General features: G+C 40.2%; 1 protein-coding gene across 1 annotated transcript; it reads left to right on the top strand.

Annotated features, from left to right (window-relative positions):
• Positions 1–26: 26 nt before the first annotated feature.
• On the top strand, positions 27–19610 carry LOC146468634 (uncharacterized). Its single transcript, XM_085124430.1, has 15 exons — positions 27–1115; positions 2037–2351; positions 3047–3193; positions 4564–4818; positions 5174–5446; positions 6803–6964; positions 7739–7885; positions 10923–11083; positions 11629–11845; positions 12406–12807; positions 13654–13857; positions 15108–15435; positions 16120–16310; positions 16869–17363; positions 18438–19610. The coding sequence occupies exons 1-15, from the start codon at positions 269–271 to the stop codon at positions 18878–18880; spliced, it is 4587 nt and encodes a 1528-aa protein (XP_084980556.1). The 5' UTR covers positions 27–268; the 3' UTR covers positions 18881–19610.
• Positions 19611–19689: the final 79 nt, after the last annotated feature.

Raw genomic sequence — 19689 nt, forward strand, 5'->3', positions numbered from 1 at the left:
TCAGCTTAATTTGTAAATACGTTAAATTACTTATTTCTTGCTGGACACTGATTGCATTTTTCGTTTCTTTGACTTGCATTTGCATATTTGTTGTGTAGTTATTTCACTTTTGGCTTATATGAATGCATGAATTGAAGCAAGCTCTTCCAGCGTAGTTGAGAGCGAGGCTGATAAGTTTTCGAAATATGGCGGCAAGTGTCAAAGCTGTTTCAACTTTGCCGACAAATCGCTTTTTATAAGTTGTTATTCTCCTTCAGCCATTTGTGCGATGGCGTTCGACAACAAACGAGCCCTTTGGCTTGCTGCTGGTGTACTTTCAGGACTGGGTAGCGCCCTTTGCATCGTCGAATTACGGAAATTTATCAGGGAGAAATGTACGCGAAAGCCTCTTTCCAAAATGGAGGACAGCATTCGATTGGAAGATCTTGAAGTTCTTGTTCGCTCACCGAACTATTCTCTGAGAAAAAGCGCGGAGCAAGTGGTGCTAGACAGAGCAATGAAGGATCACAACCTTGATTTCATCGTCAACGCTTGCTACAGTAGAGAGGAACTTCAAATTTTGAAAGCTGTCGTTGCCTTGGCTGTTCTAGTGAAGAACGCGGAGCGAGTGGACAGAGACAAACTGATAGAACACGGGGTGTTAGAATCGCTTTCACACGCCCTCGTCGATTCGGTTCAACTGGAATTTAAAGAGCTCGTTAAAATGGGAGGATATGATTTTCGCTTGCAGCGATGTGCTTCGGAGTCACTGTTTCATCTAATTTACGATGATGATTCGTCAAAAATCCGTTTAACGCAATGCAACTCATCCATTGTTGGAGTTCTCCTAAAGCTGATTTCCGAAACGAGAAACAAGGAAGTGATGCGGTGGAGTTTATTCACGATTCATCAGCTTTCTGCTTGTGAGTCTTTGCGGCCTGCCATTGCAGATAAAGGAGTGATACCGATTGTGTCGGAAATGCTTGTGAGAAATCAAGGCGATTTTGTGTTAATGAGAACTTGTCTGCATACTATGGTGATGTTTGTGAACAACAACACAGAAGATGAAGTGGTGCATCTCAAGGAAATGGCCAAATATGACATCTTTAGACCGGCTGTTGTGTCCCTTAGAGCTGGTGAGTGACCGACCTTTTTGTGGTAAAATCCACTTCCTGGAAAAAAATAAAGGCAAATGTGGCATGCACAGGGCGGATCCTCAGGTGAAAGGGGTGGGGGACGATTATCTGAAAACTTACCACAAACTAAAAGGAGACCAAATTGAGTGCAGCTCGAGCTAACTTTGACCCCTAAAAGATACCATTCTAAAACACACAGCCCAGGTAAATATCAGTTCAACAGGATTGATATTTGCCTAAAAATTTAATTCAATTTACACTTGTAAAAATTAATAAGGACTACTGTCCTTCAAGTTCCCCAGGCTTGTGAGTGCTGTAAAGGAAATTTGGTTTGCCAGGGTCAAAGAGAAATCCTTGACCTTGGCAGAATTTGACATCATGACTTATAGATCAAAGGTTAAAGACTTTTCTTTGACTTCAGCAAACTTAATTTCCTTTAACACGACAAACAATCTCAGGAATGGTAGTACGTGCACTCACATCGACACTCTAAAATATTAACTTACGTGTAAATTTAATTTATGTCATATCTGACTGATGCTACACAGCTCAAACACTTGATGTATATCCCCACTGCCATGACTTAAATGCCTAAATTCCTATGATCTGCCTCCAGCTAGTCCCATAGCTCCGTTAGAGTTATAGCAATTCAGCGCAATGGTGATATGATTCTTACGTGTTCATGTAGGTCATGGGATTAATATCCACCAAGTCAAAGGTTTTTGTTAGACCTCAGTAAACTAAATATCCCTTACAGGTCAAGCAAGCCTGAAGAACCTGAGAAACAATAACACTGATTTGTCTGTCAATGTTTGTTAGTGGAACTACAGTATTAAATGATCATTGTGAAGGAATTTTAATTAATTTATTAATTTATTATTATTATTTTTTTAATTTTTGGATTTGTATTTTTGTGTGCAGATGACAGTGACCTTGTGTACTGGGCTGCCGGCTTGCTTCACCAGTTTGCCATCCAAGATCTACACAAAGCAGAGATATGTGCGACTCCAAACATCATCAAATCACTTCAGAATGTGTTGTGTTCCAGCGAAGCCATCTTACAGAGGCTGATCTTGCGTGTTCTCAGCTTCTTGTGTGTTGGAAATCAATCATTCCGGACTAATGTTCGTGCTTGTTCATCTCTCTTGGCAAGAATGCCAGTTTGTCTTGCATCTGGTGATAATGACATTGTCCACTGGGCAGTAGTTTTGCTTCATGACTTGATTCTCTCTGAAGGTTTGTGTTTTACGCCAGCGACACACAACTTAGTTATGTAATATTTTAGACACCAGTCATGGTGAATTTGATTCCAAGCAAATTTCATTGCCGCTTGACACAGGCAGATACTCCACCTCATTGCTAAACTTAATAAAATCAAACAATCTGATTGGTCGAGCAACTTGGCAATTAGCAGTGACAAGTGAAGTGTGTAACATAGCGGGAGCAGGTACACTAGGTGAATAAAGGGGAATTTAATCGCCTTTATTTCACATGGCAATCAGTGATTTTGTATGCCAATCACAGCGATGAGCAAAAATCACCACAACAGCCAGGTATACTGATCGGCACATAAAAACATGGTAGTACAGTATTTTGCTGCCTTTGGAAACGTGATTACAAGCATTAATTTTAATATTTATAGCTCTAAGCATAAATTTCTTTTCACCCCTCCAAGAAAGACCCAGTTCACTAAAGGTGTAACCCTCTAGCTCCAACATGTAATTTCTCCTTACAATATCACTACTTGATTAAACATTTAAATCAGGAGAATAAAGGAAATAATCATCAAAGACGAAATGCCTTGATTTTTAGACAAATTCTCCCAACTAATAGCATAAGAAATATATAAAGGATAGTGAGGGGAATGTACATGTACCTGTTGATATTGGAACTGAAAGGGTTAAAAAGTTTTCTTCTTCTTCTCTGTGTAGGATCTTCAACTGCCAATCGAGCAGCAGCAATGAGGGTGCTATCAGTAGCTAATGATGTTATCAAGACTCTTGTACCACTGGCTTCTAGAAAAGATAACATCTTGATTCGATTGGTGGCTGAGCTACTTGGTCTGTTTTGCACTATGGGTAAGTTGATAGTACTCCTACACTCTCTTAGTTAAAAAGAATAAAAATAATAATAACAACAGCAACAATGGTAATAATAATACCGGCAATTTTGAATATCAGATATTTTGACTAGTTTTATTATTACATGCGTTTTATTAGTAGTGATAACTTCCATGGCCAGAAATATTTCATTCATGTACATACAGTAGGTTACTTATTAAGGGTTTTCACTGTAGTCAACGGGTGACGCTCACACGCCCCGTCATACTATTTAATGATTGCACATAGCATACAGATGTTTCTACTGTATAATAATAATAATAATAATAATAATAATAATAATAATAATAATAATAATAATAATAATAATAATAATAATAATAAATGGGAATTTTAGTGGCACATCCAGAGTGGCTATTCATCTACTGTTTCTGGGTCAAATTGAAATTTGGAAATGTTGGTTTTTGTGGAGGAAGGAAAACCAGAGAAAACCCACACATGTTTTATGTACTCAATCACTAGCTTGTTTTCTCAGTCACTTATTCAATCACCCTCTCAGTCATTTGCATGCTCAATGCACAAAAATCTGCTTTCACTTGCCCACTCTGTGGCTCAGTTGTTGATTCACTTGCTCTCCTTTATCCCTTTATAAAGCCCTAATATCAACATGCATTTTCCCATCACTGAAATATTATTGTTATATTTCTTTTGGTACTAGTTGGGAGAATTTCTTTCAAAATCCAGACACTTCATCTTTGGTGATCATATTCTTTATTCTCGTAACTTGTATGTAGTGACTACATGGATTGTAGTGAATGAGAATTTAGATCCTGCTCACTGTTAGGACTTACAGGGTTAAGAATTCAAAGAATGTTTGCACTAATTACACTTTACTTGCAGTAGTAATGTACATAAATAGTAATATTATGTTTAATGTAATTGCAATAAAACAATATAATACAAAAAATTACACTGTAAATGTATAGTTACCTGTACTTGAAATGAAGCCACAGACTGTAAAAATAATACTATTGTCTGAACCTACAATCATCGACAAAATCTTCTTGGGAAGGTTACTCAATAAGGCGGCAGAAAGTGGGTCTCTGTTATTGACATCGGCAAATTTATTACTTTTGTACGTTTAGGCCTTTGTTTGTCGTCTCTCCTTTCCTCCTGCCCCCCCCCCCCCCCCCCCTGTTCAATGTTGGATTCCCAACAATCCATATACGCATTGACATTCACTTTTTAAGCTCAACATTGAAACAAGGGAGGGGCGGGGGAAAGTTTAATCGCGGTAGAACTTTGGAATCTTCCCAAGAATATTGTCGACGATTGTAGATCATTTCCTGACTGGAAATTAATATTAATTGGGGAAATTAATTTTATAGAAAGTTTACAAACCAAAGTCCTGGAAGATGGCTGTATGAAAGCAGTGTTGACATACACTGTGTCAAGTGACTCAGAGCTCCAGTTCTGGGCCTCTGCTCTCCTGTTGAACATGGCCATGATGTCAGATGAAGTAAAGAGAGAGACTATCAGGCTTGGTGGGTTGAAACCTCTGATGGAGTTGGCAATCGGTGACAGTGATCACCCGCAGTGCGCAACGCATGCTGCCAAGACACTTGTTATGCTTGGGTTTCTTGGTGAGTGATTTAATGATTTAATTTACAACTTTATGTTGTTTATGAGTGTCCATCCACTATGTTATTAAAGCCAGTGACACATGGTTCAAAATATTACCCAACTGAAGAGAAATAGATGGAGCCAGGTTATTTTCTTTTCAACATTGCCCAACTTGTTGAGTGACTGTTCTTTATCCTATGATTGGTGATGAGTAGCAAAAAATGACTCTTGACTGGTCAAGCCTTGAGTGATTTGCTGTTAATTTTGATATTAAATTAACAGACTCAACAAATGTACATTCATGCCCATTTCTAAGTTGTAACTGTATGCTACGTGTAAATGTGATTTTTTTGGTGTTTCAATGCCTACATTTAGATACAAAGAGTCCAGTGGCTATCAAATCATTTGGCTACAAGAATGGTGATCGTGCAAGTATCTGTATTGACGGCAAGGAGTACAGCCCCAACAAACCAGGCATCAATATTGTGGTGATGGATCTCATGACGTTTCAAGTGACTGAGACGGCATCATTTGACACTGGGCACGACAAGGAAGCAAGCGAACAACTTATTGAATGTATAGACATGATACCTGTTGGCTCTCTGGTCTTCATAGCTGTGAGGGGAGAGGCAAACTATTACTTGTCTGGTTAGTACAATACAGTACTACAGTGCTGTCAATAAGTTTTGAAGTAGGCGTTCCCACTTGCAAAGTAGGCGGAGTGCCGAAGGCATGAGCTTCCTAGGGGGGTGTGGGGGCATGCCCCCCCAGAGAATTTTGAAATTTAGATGCTTGGAAATGCTATTTTCAACGTTTTCCAGACAGTATTTGGGCCTTAAGAACAATCAAAATTAAGACTATATTAACCATATTCTATGTTTATTACAACCGTTCTTTTCCTCAAAATCTCAATCACTGGCTTTTAGAAAAGAGTGAAATGATAAATCTTCAAATGCTGATTAAAAAAAATACATTCAATGTATTAAGTTCATGTTTTGGCACATGCGAAAGCCTGGGATGTAGTCCTGTGAAAATGTCCCAGGCGGTCCATGAACCTTCCATCACCTCGATCTGCTTCAACTGTTTATACTTACACCGAAAGCGGGCGAAAGGTTTACACGTTTAAAACTCCTGAAATGTGCCTTTACTTAGACTCAGACGTTTGCGGGATCTTTTCATTATTTTAAGTCGGTTTCTTGCTGGATCCTGTTCTCTAAAAATGTCGCAGGTGTTCCACAACCCCTTTGTTCAATTTCCATCGCGTGCGGCAAAGGTAAACATGTTTAAAACTCCTGAAATGCGCCTTTATTTCAACTCAGACGTTTGAGGCGGATGTCTCACAATTATTTAAATTGTTGGATATTTTCCTTATTTTAAGTTTCTTACCAAAATTAACCTTTAAGTGAGATGAAAGTAGCCGGCTGTTTTGGCCGGCTACCGGCCCTTATTGACAGCACTGTTAACTATCAGGGTTTTTGTTAAGTATTTGATTAGGAGGGACCAAATTTAATTAACACAGTAGATTTGCTCTCACCCTTTTACATACAATGTAAAAATAGGCAAGATAAAGCATAAACAATGTAATAGGCAAGTTATGGTCCCTGTATCCCTGCTCTAACAAAAACCCTGACTATGGTTCTGACTCAAGGTCTGAAATCCTGGACAAAAGTCCTAGGGACAAAGCTTAAAATCCTTATGTGAAATGAAACCTACATGTATAATTATGCTGAACATTTTTGTTCAAATTGCATACCCAGCCCCCCTCTCCCCCAAATCAACATTGCCTTGTACAGTGTAAGTTGCATTCTGGACACATGACACTCAACATTGTAAGGGTTGTGTGGGGTGGGGGTGGGGGGCTTTGGCATACTAGTCCTATAGAGATAACAGAAAAATGGGGTTTTGAAGAGTTTTGTCCAGGATTGAAAGTGCATAACCACCCTTGTTCAAGCATCATAATAAAAAGACTCCTAATATATTGCCTTTACTCCTTTCAAATATTAGATAAGGCCAAGTTGAGTCTCAAAGATGTTGGAATTGAAGATTACGATTTTAAAACTGGTGAGCTGTGGTCCTTCTCGGGCTACAAGAAGAGAGAGAAAGGAGCACCAGTTGCTTTTCTTCAAGGATTTGATGCAGTAGAGTTGGATACTACTCTGAATTTAGGTACCAAATTAATTTTAAATTATTATTACTTACTTTTGCATGTTCTGTATGTATTCACTTGCAGGCAGATGCCTGTCTTGCTCGGCTTAGAGGTCGCATTCAGATTTTTTAACTCACATCATCATCATTAATGATGATGATGTGAGGTAAGGAATCTAAAGGGGACTTCTAAGCCAAACAAGACAGGTCAAGATCATCGTCATCATCATCGTCATTGTGGTCATCGTCATCATCATTAATGATGATGATGATGATGATGAGGGAAGGAATCTATCAGTTTTAAAGGCTATATATGTACACTGTCGCCTTATGTGTGCGCTTTTAAGGGTTATTTTGCACCCAGACGTTTAATGCTTTAATAATAATGCCCTAAAAGGGTGGCTGAGAGGAAATCAGTGGCGGCTGTTAAGGCACGAGATACTACATTGTAATAATATTAAGACTCCATTTAAAAAAACCCTCTGAATTGGGCATTTCCTATCAGTTACAGTGTATGTGCATACGTGCCTCCATTTGAAATGTGTATTCTAAGAGTTTTCTTCCACATTGAAGAAGGGTTATACACCCGAAACGTCTGTGTGTTTTTTAAACATTTCTGACACTTCTCGATACTTATTATAATATCAATCCTACCTCCTACTATTTTTAAATAAAATGAAAGGGGTCCCCTTCCTTGTCAGCCTGAGAAAGAAATGTAGGTCTCATGTATCTCGGACTGGGTTTTATTCAGAATTTTACGGTACCAAGTTACATCTGACCGGTGATTATTTTCAGGTTATTACGCTAATGAAGAGGTACAAGGATACATTTTGTTGCCACTGATTGAACTTTTGATGAGCACACCAGCATCACTTGCCATCAGTAAAGTTTCTGAACTGGAGCTTCTTACTGTTTTAGCAAGACATGATAATCACAAGGAAGGTTTGTACATGCATCAATTCTTAACCCTTCTCTTCCAACAGTGTAGGTTGCTTAGAATAAAATTTAATGAAAAGAGTTGGTAAGTAAAGGTAAATTGGCCACCATGCATATGAAGAGATTTGTAGCACTCAAAACTCTTTACGGTGGCCAGTTACCTTTTCTTATCGACTCTTTTGATAAACATTTGTTTCTACTCCCCACCAATGCAGCACCACAGTTTCTTTAGAAAGTAACCCGCTAATATCCATTTGCTTAGGATTAAGTCTGACTCCTCACTACAGACGCTCCATCATACATGTAATTCAACTCTCTAAAGTCAGGCTAAAATTGAGCTCTCAAAAATCTCCAAATGAGGATCCCAGTATGGGATCATTGAAACCCTGGGGTCATCTAGGTATTGTTTCCAAACAATAATTATTATTATTGTCTATTGTTATGCCAACAAACACTGCACGAAATATTGGATTTGCTCTTTTTTTGATTCGTATCAAAGATGAGGTCAAATATAATAACTTTTTTGACAACACATTTGATGCACATCAAAAATACGTCAAATATGTGACGCCTTTGCATATACCTTTGACTCGAATCAAAAGTGAGTTCAAATGTATTAACAACTTTGACCCTACCTTTGACGTGCGTCAAATTTAAATCAAAGAACTTTGACTTCGCCTATGACGCGCATCAATGGTGGATCAAATATGTGTTATCTTTAACAATATCTTTGATTCGAATCAAATTTGACTCCACCTTTGACGCGCGTGAATCAAATGCGGCCTTTGTCACTTGTGATTCGAATCAAAGGTAATCAAAGGCGGCCTTTGACTATCTTTGACCACACATTTGATGTGCACATAGGTGTTTTTTCGTGCAGTGAAAAGGCTGTTATGAGAGGTCTTTGTGAATCTGGTCCCTGGAGCACTGTAATTTTGGCCATGGGACCTGGAGCCCAAAGCCTTTTTCTACTTGGAACCCAAACAAAACCGCCTTATTCTGGAACTTAAGAGCCCTAATTTTTTTTGTCTTGGAGTCCTGCATTTTTTGGCCAGGACCTCTAGATCCCTAAACCCTTTTAGCCCCCTGCCAAATGTGGGCAATTTCTACATGTAGAACAAAACCTACGACAAGGGGCTTCTTTTTGGAAGACGTCCATTAGATTGAATCATCACAGTAGATTTGTTTGGTGTGTTTTTGACATTGTGGTTTACAGTTGCATTGTACTGTACAGGGTGTTTCAAAAGTTCGTTCCGATTTGTTTTCTTCTAACGTTTCATTATTTATTTAAACTACCTCTTTAAAAATAAGGTATATTATTTTTTGCTTATTTTTCATTCAATCATTCAAATTATTAGTAACCAGAATGCCCGCCTTTATTTTTAATGACATTTTCTGATCGCCTAGGCATAGAATGTGCGAGTTCCTTTAGCGTGTCAAGAGTCACATTTTTCCATGCAAAGCGTAGTCGCCTCTTCAGCTCTTTCATCTTTTTGGGGGCTGGATCTTTGTACGTTGTTTCGTCAATGATACTCCAGATGTTCTCAATGGGATTGAGATCAGGAGAGTTCGCTGGCCAGCTATCCTTGGCTATAAAGTTTGGCAGATTCTTTTGACACCATCTCTGAGTTGCCTTTGAAGTGTGAGCCGGTGCTCCATCCTGAATGAATGCCATCTCTTTCTTTGAGCTAAACAGCTTCCTCTCTATCGGGCCACCTGTAGCATGACGCCTTGATGTTAACGGTTTGACTTCTTTCTCAAGGATTTGGTTGATGTAGTATTCAGAAGTTACGGTTTGGCCTGTGGGTAGCATTTGTAACTTTGTGAGCCCACGACCCGTCATGCCACCCCACACCATCACCTTTGCACTTTGCTTCACTTGGAAAGCTGGAGGAACATCACATTCCTGCGAGCCCCATACAATATCGTTTTTTGGATTTGGGTACTGGAAAAGATATTTAGGACACTCATCTGTGAATAAAAAATTGTCCCAATCCTTTGCTGTCAGCTTCGCGTATTTCTTGGCAAATCTCAAACGGGCTTTTCTTTGCTTATCGCTCAACAGAGGTATTTTCTTTCGCTTGAAAGCCTTCCATCCATTCCTTTCCTAGTCATGTATCTCCACACCGTTATGCTCGGAACTCGGATATTTTTTGGCTGAAGATTCTTGGCAATCTTTCTTGTTGAATTGTTCCATTTGTACTTCGCTTTCTCGATTGATTTTTGAGCACAATTCGTCAAAACAGACGGTGGCCCGCGTCTTGGTTTGTCTTCGAAGCACTTTCTTTTCGACCACTTGTTCACCCAACGTTCAGTCTTGTTAAAAAATTTAGCGATTTCTTTGACTGAATGACCAGATGATCGTAATATGGCTGCTTGAGCTCTAGCATAAACAATGTCTGACTTCATTTTCGTAACAGAGAAAACAGAAAGTTCAGGAAAAAAATCAGAGAATAACAACAAATTCGGGAAAGGAACAACATGCACAAAGGGCGCGAAAAAATAGCGGGAAAACACGCGTGTGTACATTTAGCGCGAAAATCGAAACAAAGGCATCAAGTTGACAATTAAAATTGCTATTGCCACCCATTTTAATAAATTATCTACCTCAATTTATTGAAAAAGTTCTAACAAACAATTGATTTGTTTAAGAAATAAACAACTTTAAATCGGAACGAACTTTTGAAACACCCTGTATATGTAACCTTTTGTTTAAATTAACATTTTATTATATCTCTCAGTTAGTACAATTGATGTGATTAGTCAATTTTGCGGGCCGTATTTCACTGTACGGCCTGCTAGTTTCCTCTCCTGCGTGCTTAATTATCCTCAAAGATATAATAAAATATTAATATCATACCAACCTTGTTTTCTTGGTTGGTACTGTAAGTATCGGATCCTTATTTTTTCCCGTTGATTTATTGCCTGCACACTTTGCACTTGGGCCATAAATCAACAGGAAAAAACTGGGTCCATAACTTAGAGTACTTACGGACCTTGAACTTGGTAAGAGGTATGCATTTCCCTTCTTTCTTTTTGCCAGTCATGGTCAGCTCAGCTGGTTTCATGGAGTACATCGTGGAGCTGATTTACAACATGTCAAAGAAGACTGCAGACCAACTCAGAGCTAATCCGCTGGTAATAGCTCACTGCATTGGCGCCATGAAGATCATAACTGCAATCAGTATTGCAAAAGAGAGCCATGTAATTATTGTTTGTACATCAAGTAATTAAGCGCAAGAAAATTTCTGTTGGATAGCTGTCATTCTTGAGTGGTCACACTAAAGTATTGTATCCACAGACTCACAAATTAGAACTGCCTTGTGCATCAGTGTCCCAAGAAAGCACAGTTAGCTATAGTTGCTTTTTTGGAGACCTAAAAGCTGAACCTTTTGAACCATGAAGGTACTGCTCAATAGCTTTCATTCAAATGGTCATGCTTTATGGTTTCATCCAGAGACTCAAAAGGTAGAACCACCTTGTACAGCAGAATAAACAGCACCACAGGAAAGTACTGCTCAGTAGCTTTCATTTGAATGGTCACAATTTAGGATTTCACCCACAGACTCAAAAGTTAGAACCACCTTGTATGATGAACAGCACCACAGCAGAGTACCGGAAGTTTTGAATCCACCCACAGGTTTAAACAAACTGTCCTGCTTTGTGAACCCCATAAAATACATGCTCAAGGTTTCTGTTCCTTGGAGTAGAAATTTCAAAACAATTTCTCTTATCCATTTTTTTGGCAGGAGAAGTTTGCAGAACACAATGTCCTGGATGCGATTTTAGCTCTTCTGTGTCTGATCAATGAAATCCAGCTTGACCAGTTAAATGAACAGGTTTTAGGAAGTGCTGCTGGTCAAACAGGTGCAACAGATGCCTGGGAAACTCAAACAAATCTCGGACTCTCTGTTACACACGTGGTTACCACACCCTCGGAAAATGTGTCCGCTATGGCTGAGGAGGGTGAGTACTAAGTCAAACTTAAGATCAACATCCATGTTCTCTTTACTTTTCTCCCTGTGTTGCGTATGGTACTTCTAAGGAGAATTAACTTTGTTGATCGCGACAGTCATTGTAATTATTTGGTGGTAATTTCCTTTATGTTTGATCAATTATTAGTCAGTGCTATTTTAAGGAGAAATTACATGCCATTTAACTTGGGCTCTTGTTGAATTCCCAATCTTTGGAGCACCCTCTATAACTTTCAGAACATTTAAGTTATGACTGTGAAATTGGGAAGAGTGTGAGGTTTTTTTTTTTTTTTTTTGAGGTCTACAAAATGAGATGGATACGTCATTTTTCTAAACAGACGCTGTCAGTTTTTTTTTTAAATCCTCCTCCCCCACAAAAAAAAAAGAAAAATAATTTTGTCCCCTCAGATAGAAGCAAAAATATTTTTTAGACAGTTCCATTTGAATGCTATTTTTGTTGCACATCATATGTACCGTGCCCAGATAGCTCATTTGCCTCTAGCAACATCATGTTTAGTTAACAAATTTAAAGCTACAATTTCTCACTTACAGTAAAACTAACTGCGAGTGGCCTGAGATCACCGCTACATGGTAACACCCCAGATACACCTACACCATTAAAAACAACTCAAGTTAAAACCACTTTAACGAGGAAATCCAGCTCGAAGCCTCTTCAGTCAGAATCGGTGTCAGGAGAGGCGATAGTCCATGACGACTTAGATGAAGCATTCTCCACCCTGACTGGACTGAGCGTGATAACGCTGTACAACTGTATCGACTTGATTTCAAGTTCGGAAGAATCCCGGGAACATTTCTTCAAAGCCGGCGCCATGCAGACTTTATGGTGTCGTCTAGTCACTGCAAGCCCGTCCACCATTCAGCAAATTGGCTTGCCGACTGAGATGCTGCTTAATACGTTTTGTTGTATGAGTATGTTAGAGAAGTACTATACTGGTATGTATGTATGGACTGTATGTCTTGCATCCCCTATTTTAGTCACATTTTTATGTTTACACGAGGCCCAAGTTGTTCAAAGAGCGGATAACTCTATCCAGTAGATAAATCGCTATCCAGCGGATAAAATGTACTCCAACCAATACATTTTATCCGCTGGATAGCGATTTATCTACTGGATAGACTTATCACCTCTTTGAACAACCAGGGCCAATAATGTAACCCTGAGCATAAAGGATTTTCAATATGATGACCCCTGTTTTTTTTTTGTTTTTTTTGTTGTTGTTGTTGCTGTTTACTTCAGTCTACGAACCGCTTACTCCGAATTCCAGCTTCAAACTACATGTTCTAAAGGCCTCCAGTAATGAAACATTCACTGTAGTGTGCTTGCATTCTCCACAAAACCTTAAATTTGGTAATTTCGCGTTGCTGTTTGGCAGAGGAGGGCAAAGAAATGTACCAAACTGTACATGTTATTGAGGGGAGCAAGGATGGTGCAGTAGTGAGAGCACTCGCCTCCCACCAGTGTGGCCCAGGTTAGATCCCCGGCGGTCACGCCAATGTTGGTTGAGTTTGTTGTTGGTTCTCGTCCCTGCTCCGAGGGTTTTTCTCCGATACTCTGGTTTTCCTCCCAACACAAAAACCAACATTCCCAAATTCCAGTTCGACCTGGAAAGAGTGGATCAAAGCGCCCCTTTGTGGAAGCTACTGAAATTCCCATTTATTTATTACGTGGTGAACGAATGGTTTTACTCATTCAAGCTACTGCTTTTGTGGCCTTGCCCTCCTTGCTTCAGTTGTGTCCTGTGCCTCTCTTATTTCTTTGTTTTCGTTTCTTAATCGCAGATATTGTAGTGGAGTTAGATGAACAGAGCAAGACTCCTGCGCTTGTGTTAAGTGCTGACCGTCTGGAGGTCTTCAACCCCAACTGGACATTTGAAAGCGTGCGTGCTACCATATGTGTGGGGCGTGGCATGTGCGCTATCCCCCCCTACCTGGCAGGGTGGTATTATGAGGTGACTTTGATGTCCACGGGCATACTACAGATAGGTATGTGAACTCCTGAAAACACCCCTTAAGGATGGTGCCTTCTTTTGCTACTGCGCACACGTTCTGCGCATCTCGCGATGGTCCAAGAAAGTCGGGTTTCTTGACAGCGGCGCCTGCTAAAACAGAGATATTTTTGCGCCGTTTATAACTACGCGCGAAAAGCAGATCTTGGCAAGGGTTATTGGAATCCGAAAAGAAAATTAGGGGTAACCACGCATTTTTCAGAGATAATTAAGCTTCAATTTGGGAAAAAATTCCATACACGGTTTTGTATTTTGGCGCCTTTTAGAATTATTGTTGCTTAATTATCTCTAAAAATGCGTGGTTACCCCCAATTTTCTTTTTGGATTCCAACAGCCCTTGCCAACTTCTGCTTTTCCCACATAGTCATAAACCTTCGGAATTAGTAGGCACCGTCCTTAAATCGCACTAAAATTACACTTTTCTTGTGGACAATTAGATACCCCTTTCCTTCATCGAAAACAACCCTTTCCTTACGGCCCCTTTCCTTAACTGTACAGTCAACTCTCGCCTTGCGGAGACCTCGCTAAAAAAATATTACGGACACCCCGATAATAAGGCCAGCAACTAAATCCCCGGCAAAAATTAATTACAGACGTTTGACTGAAATAAATTCCCGCTATTACGGACTCTCGCTATTAAGGACACTTACTCGCCGTACCGAGGGTGTCCGCAATAAAGGTAGACTGCAAAACAGTCGTATTTTTGCGTTGGGTTGTCGAAGGAGTACGCGCGGCCTTTGATCGAAAGGTCTGGACCGAGTGTGAAAACGGAGAGTGGCGGGCGTGTGAGGCTCGCGCTCGCCGAATCCACGCTTACGGCGCTTCGCGCCTTTGTAAGAGAAAAAACGACTGTTTTGCAGTCTACAATAAAGGGAGTTGACTGTAAATGGTACACATCCCTGGTCTCTATTCTCACCAACGGTGTTGGGAACCTTTTGTTGTTGGCAAACTCGCATTTGACATAGTTAACCACGTGCTGTTCACTTCAAACAGCAGAGAGAAGGATAAAGAAAGAATTGTTGTCAAACTCGGTTTTAAACAATAACTGAAAATTTTGGAGGTTCCCTTGTGAAAACGTACACGAGCTTGCCAAGCTTTCGGAGTTCGACAACTTATTTTTACCGTACGCGTATAAAGCGGGAAGTTGTCATGCGTGTCTCCTGTTTGTCTATTCTCTCAATTTAGTCGTTCGCTTGACGTTCTCTTTGTTTCACCTGTGCACCTTAGGCTGGCAAACTGAGGATTGCCGCTATGGTCCGGAGAGAGGCGTGGGAGTAGGCGACGACAAGAACTCATGCGCCTTTGATGGTGCGAGGTGTAAAGTCTGGAGTGGTCCGCCTGGAGAACAACTGAACAATGACTATGGTACAGAATGGAGTAACGGAGATGTACTTAGCTGTTTATTTTCCTGGAATGGAGAGGTGTCCTTCTGGTTGAATGGGGTGGATATGGGCGTGGCATTTAGGGGGTTAAACCCCGGGGTCAATTGGTACCCTGCTGCTTCCGTTGCCATGGATCAGAACTGTATCTTCAATTTTGGTGACAAGCCCTTCAGGTATGATTGTAGTTGTTTTGTGTGTGCGTGTCTGTGATCTCCCCCACCCTCCCCCCCCAACGGCTCTACTCCTCCTCCCTCTTTGCTGGTACCCCACCCTCCCCTCTCTCCTTTTCTATAAAACTAAAAGGAACCGTTTTGCACACGAAAAAGGGATATAATTTATTTTTCATACACTTGCATAACTAATTTTTGGTCGTTTTGTGTTGGCAAAAACTCTCTTGTTTTAACTTTCGTAAAATAGTTGTGTTAATTATAACAGCATTCTCCAAAGGACTTCCTGATTGGGACTGCTCTAGAAAAACACCGATGGTCACAGCCTAATCTGGCGGACCGAACCCGATAAAGGCGGTTTTCCTCTTGACGGCTTTGCCATCGATCGTCACCTCACATTCTACTGTGCCGGATTTAAGGCAAACATTTACACAAAATCGACAAAAGATACAGTCAAAAGTGTTCCTTAATAAATGATGCACTTAAATCAATACCTAAGAGCAATGTTTTAACGGTTAACGGATTTCAGAGACCAACACTAACTTTCCGATTTTCAACATCGAGAAAAAATTGCCGCCAATGATCGCCAGCGCCCAATGCATAATGGGCAAAACTGGGTCTTTTAACTAGCACCATGGCTGGATTTTAACTAAAACCAGGGTTTACCGAATATTGTTTCCGGTAAAATAGGTATAACATGCCAGAAGGTTACGTAGCTGTATGTCACGTGGTCAGCAACTTATTCAAGAAAACTCCACTACGCCTGTCATCATGTTGGACCCCTGTCAGCGGTAGTTTTGAGAGCATCGTGGAAGAAGACGAAGAACTGAATGATGAAGAAAATTTGCAGACCACAGAAACTTCTAAGCTCAACAAAAATGGTGTGTTTTTGTCGCATTGTTATTGTGTCAGATTTAACTGTTTTACTCCCAACTATCATTTTGAATAGCTATTCAGTAGATTTCATTTTGCGTGAATCGTTATGACATTTGAAATGAAAGCTACTGAGCAGTACCTTCCTGTGGTGCTGTTTATTATGCTGTACAAAGTGGTTCTAACTTTTTGAGTCTGTGGATGAAATTCTAAGTGTAACCATTCAAATGAAAGCTACTGAGCAGTACTTTCCTGTTGTGCTGTTCATTATGCTGTACAAGATGGTTCTAACTTTTGAGTCTTTAGATGAAATTCTAAAGCGTTACCATTCAAATGAAAGCTACTGAGCAGTATTTCCTGATTGTATCTTTTCGGTTTCTGAATTTAATCCTCAAGTGTCACCGTTCAGGGAACGGCAATTGAATAGTAGCTTCTTATAGACCTGCTCGTTTTATGATATTTTCACATCGGAGTTCATTCGTATCTTTGTTTAGTTTCTCAACTTGTGTGCTCTAGAGAGTGAAACTGATTTAAAAATCACCCTTGTTTCTTCTTCTTCCTCGTAGATAAAACAGAAGTAAGTTCTTCCCGCGAAAACGTTGATTCTGGTGTGCTTCTGAATGAGGAAAAACCTTCCCAAGTTTGTTCTGAACATGCGCTTCATGTTTCTCTTCCTGAAGTGTCTCCCGACTCCCACGACGCCGCTGCCGTGACCGACTCCTCCCTGCTCATGTCACCCGATCCAACAAACCACTCTCTGACCTTTGTAACTCCATCGTCTAGTATTCTCAACACGCCTCGCACCTCTCCGTCAAAAACACAGCCATCAGCCGCTTTATTTTCTCCAAACAAGATCGAGCAGACGCCGCTTGGAGCAGAGGGAGCTGTTGACGAGTTAGCCGCCGAAGAAAAGCCTCCATGTGAGGAAAAGCACGTGACTAGCACGCCTTATTTGGGTGTTGGCTCTCTGAAGAGTTCCATTGGTAAGCCGTTTGAAACGTGTTCACGACTGGATGCCCTACATTCACTTTCCACCGGAGAGATTTCCATGGGCGAGACAGGTGAGGTTTTCATTGGTGTTTTACGTTTTGTAAAGTCTCTCATCAATCGTGTTGACAAAAGGTGCTTGGAAAAAAAAAGGTAAGCTTGATTTCGCGGTTGGGAAATAATAGTGAAATCAGCTTTGCTTTTTTTTAATCATATCTGTCCTCCAGTTTATAGTTGGTTAGATTTTTTTTACGGTGCTTTTATTTCGTTAAGCTGAACCTTGCTAAGAGTTACTTGTTCTGACAAAGGGTGTGGCCAATAAGTTGAAATTAAAGCTTTCTTATGGTAATCCCCTTTATGCTGAGCTAGATTCAAGTGAAAGCAACTGAAAAGTGTTTTCCTGGGGGGGGGCGGGGGGCTTGTTATTATGCTTTAAAAGATGATTATTACGTAAAATCTGTGGATTAAGTGTGACCATTCAAATTATAGTTACTGATCAGTGCTTGCCTGTGGTACTGTTTCTGATTATGGTGTACAAGGTGATTGAAACTCAACTTATGTGTTTGTGGATGAAATTTTTGTATGGGCATTAAAGTGAACGCTGTTAAGGATTTCTTTTTTCATCGGAACTGTTTGTTGTACAAATGTTTTCAAGAATCCCTAAAAGGAAAGTTATTTGATATACTTGATACTGTAGACTCCTATATTGAATTGGAAACGATAATTGACCAAATGAAAAACTGATCATCCATGTCCTTTTCTTTTGCTAGTATAATCTGATTCTCCTTTTCCTTCTTCATCTCTTTTCTATTGTAATATTAATGATAATAAAAAATTACATATAATTTACTTTAATTTTGATGCATAGCCTTATCTAAATCTGCGTTATTAAGTGAAGTTAAGTTTTTCCGTTTTCCAGCATGTTTGTAATTTATTGTAATTTTTTTCTATTATGTTCTCGTGCTCGTATTTTCCCGCCTCGACTAGCTTTCTGGCTATTTACGGGACAAGCCCCTTATATCATCTGAATTTGTAAATAAATTGTTGTTGTTGTTGTTGTTGTTGTTGTTATTGTACTTCTTGCTAAACACAGAAAGCGTTTACCCACAACCTAGTTTAATGCAACTTGTATCCTTCCTCTGTTTCAGAGCGCATAATGCCATGTCTCTACTTCGAAGCCGAGCTAAAACACGGCCCTTGTCGAGTCAAGCAAATGGGCTTCATCAACACAGAAACGAGAGAGAAAATTTATTGTGACATACATGACGGTCATCTTCAGCTGCCCAAAACGTACGGTCCTGCGTCGTACGATCAACAAAGCTTCAGGGTCCCGGATGTTGTAGGGTGTGCTATTGTCCTTCCAACCGGGCAAGTCATGTTTACATTGGATGGAGTCCCTACCGGACAGTTTTATGACTTTTCCGCGACCATCGAGCGCCTTTTACCGTATATATCGTGTACGCGAATCCGCTGCAATTATGGCCAGCGACCTTTCCTGTTTGAGGATGCGAACAGTAAAGAGTCGTTTTCTTGGAGCGGCTGTTTGCTACACGCTTGTTTGCAATCGATTAATGCTGTGAATGAACGCTAATCCAGGAAAAACAACAGTTTTTTAAGGACTGGGTTATTCATAGCACTCCGGAGAAGTGAAGAGCGACCGGCCTGGTGACAGACGGTGCATAAGGGCCTCTCTAAGTTTGAAGAGACGCTTGCCCAACAGTCTAAGGCGAAGAGAAGAAAGGCCCAAAACCAGACAGACAGACCAGCGTCAGATTTCACCTGCACTCAGTGCAAGAGGGACTGCAACTCCTGAATTGGCCTGTTCACCACACCAGACGCTGTATTGGATTAAACATTCAGAGCTCGACTCCGTAGTCTTCTCAGACTGACGGGTACCAACTAAACGTACACTGGATTTGTGTCAAACGTGAATTTAGAATTCAGTTTCTTGTTGAAGACATCCTTTCCTGTTTACTATTCTAGTTCGTCACTGTGTAATAATTTTATTACTGTTGAGATTCAATGCTAGCTAAAAAGCCTTAGGACGATTTATCCACCCGGTAGGAAGTGTAAATATAAATTATTTAGCGAAGAACAATCGGCGACAGAAATTGTGCGATAGTGACTTATTAGGTTGTACAGATACATTGAATGTTAATCCCCCCTCCCCTCCCATACAATGGGAAAAGGCAAAACTATTGTTAATCTCAAAACCTATTGCAAAAAAGAGGAGATTTGAAAGGGTGTTGTTCCTAGGAGTTTTGAACCCGATGTGAAAGAGAGTCTTCCGTTTTGAGTTTCGATTAAAAAGATTTGGGTCAGGTCTGGTTGTATTTGTCTGTTTGTGTGGTTTTGACCTTCCCTGCTAGCAGAGGTCTCTTTTCTGTTGTAATCGCTGAA

This window comes from Pavona decussata, unplaced genomic scaffold (assembly GCF_977016875.1).
Source record: "Pavona decussata unplaced genomic scaffold, jaPavDecu1.1 SCAFFOLD_130, whole genome shotgun sequence".
NCBI lineage: Eukaryota > Metazoa > Cnidaria > Anthozoa > Scleractinia > Agariciidae > Pavona > Pavona decussata.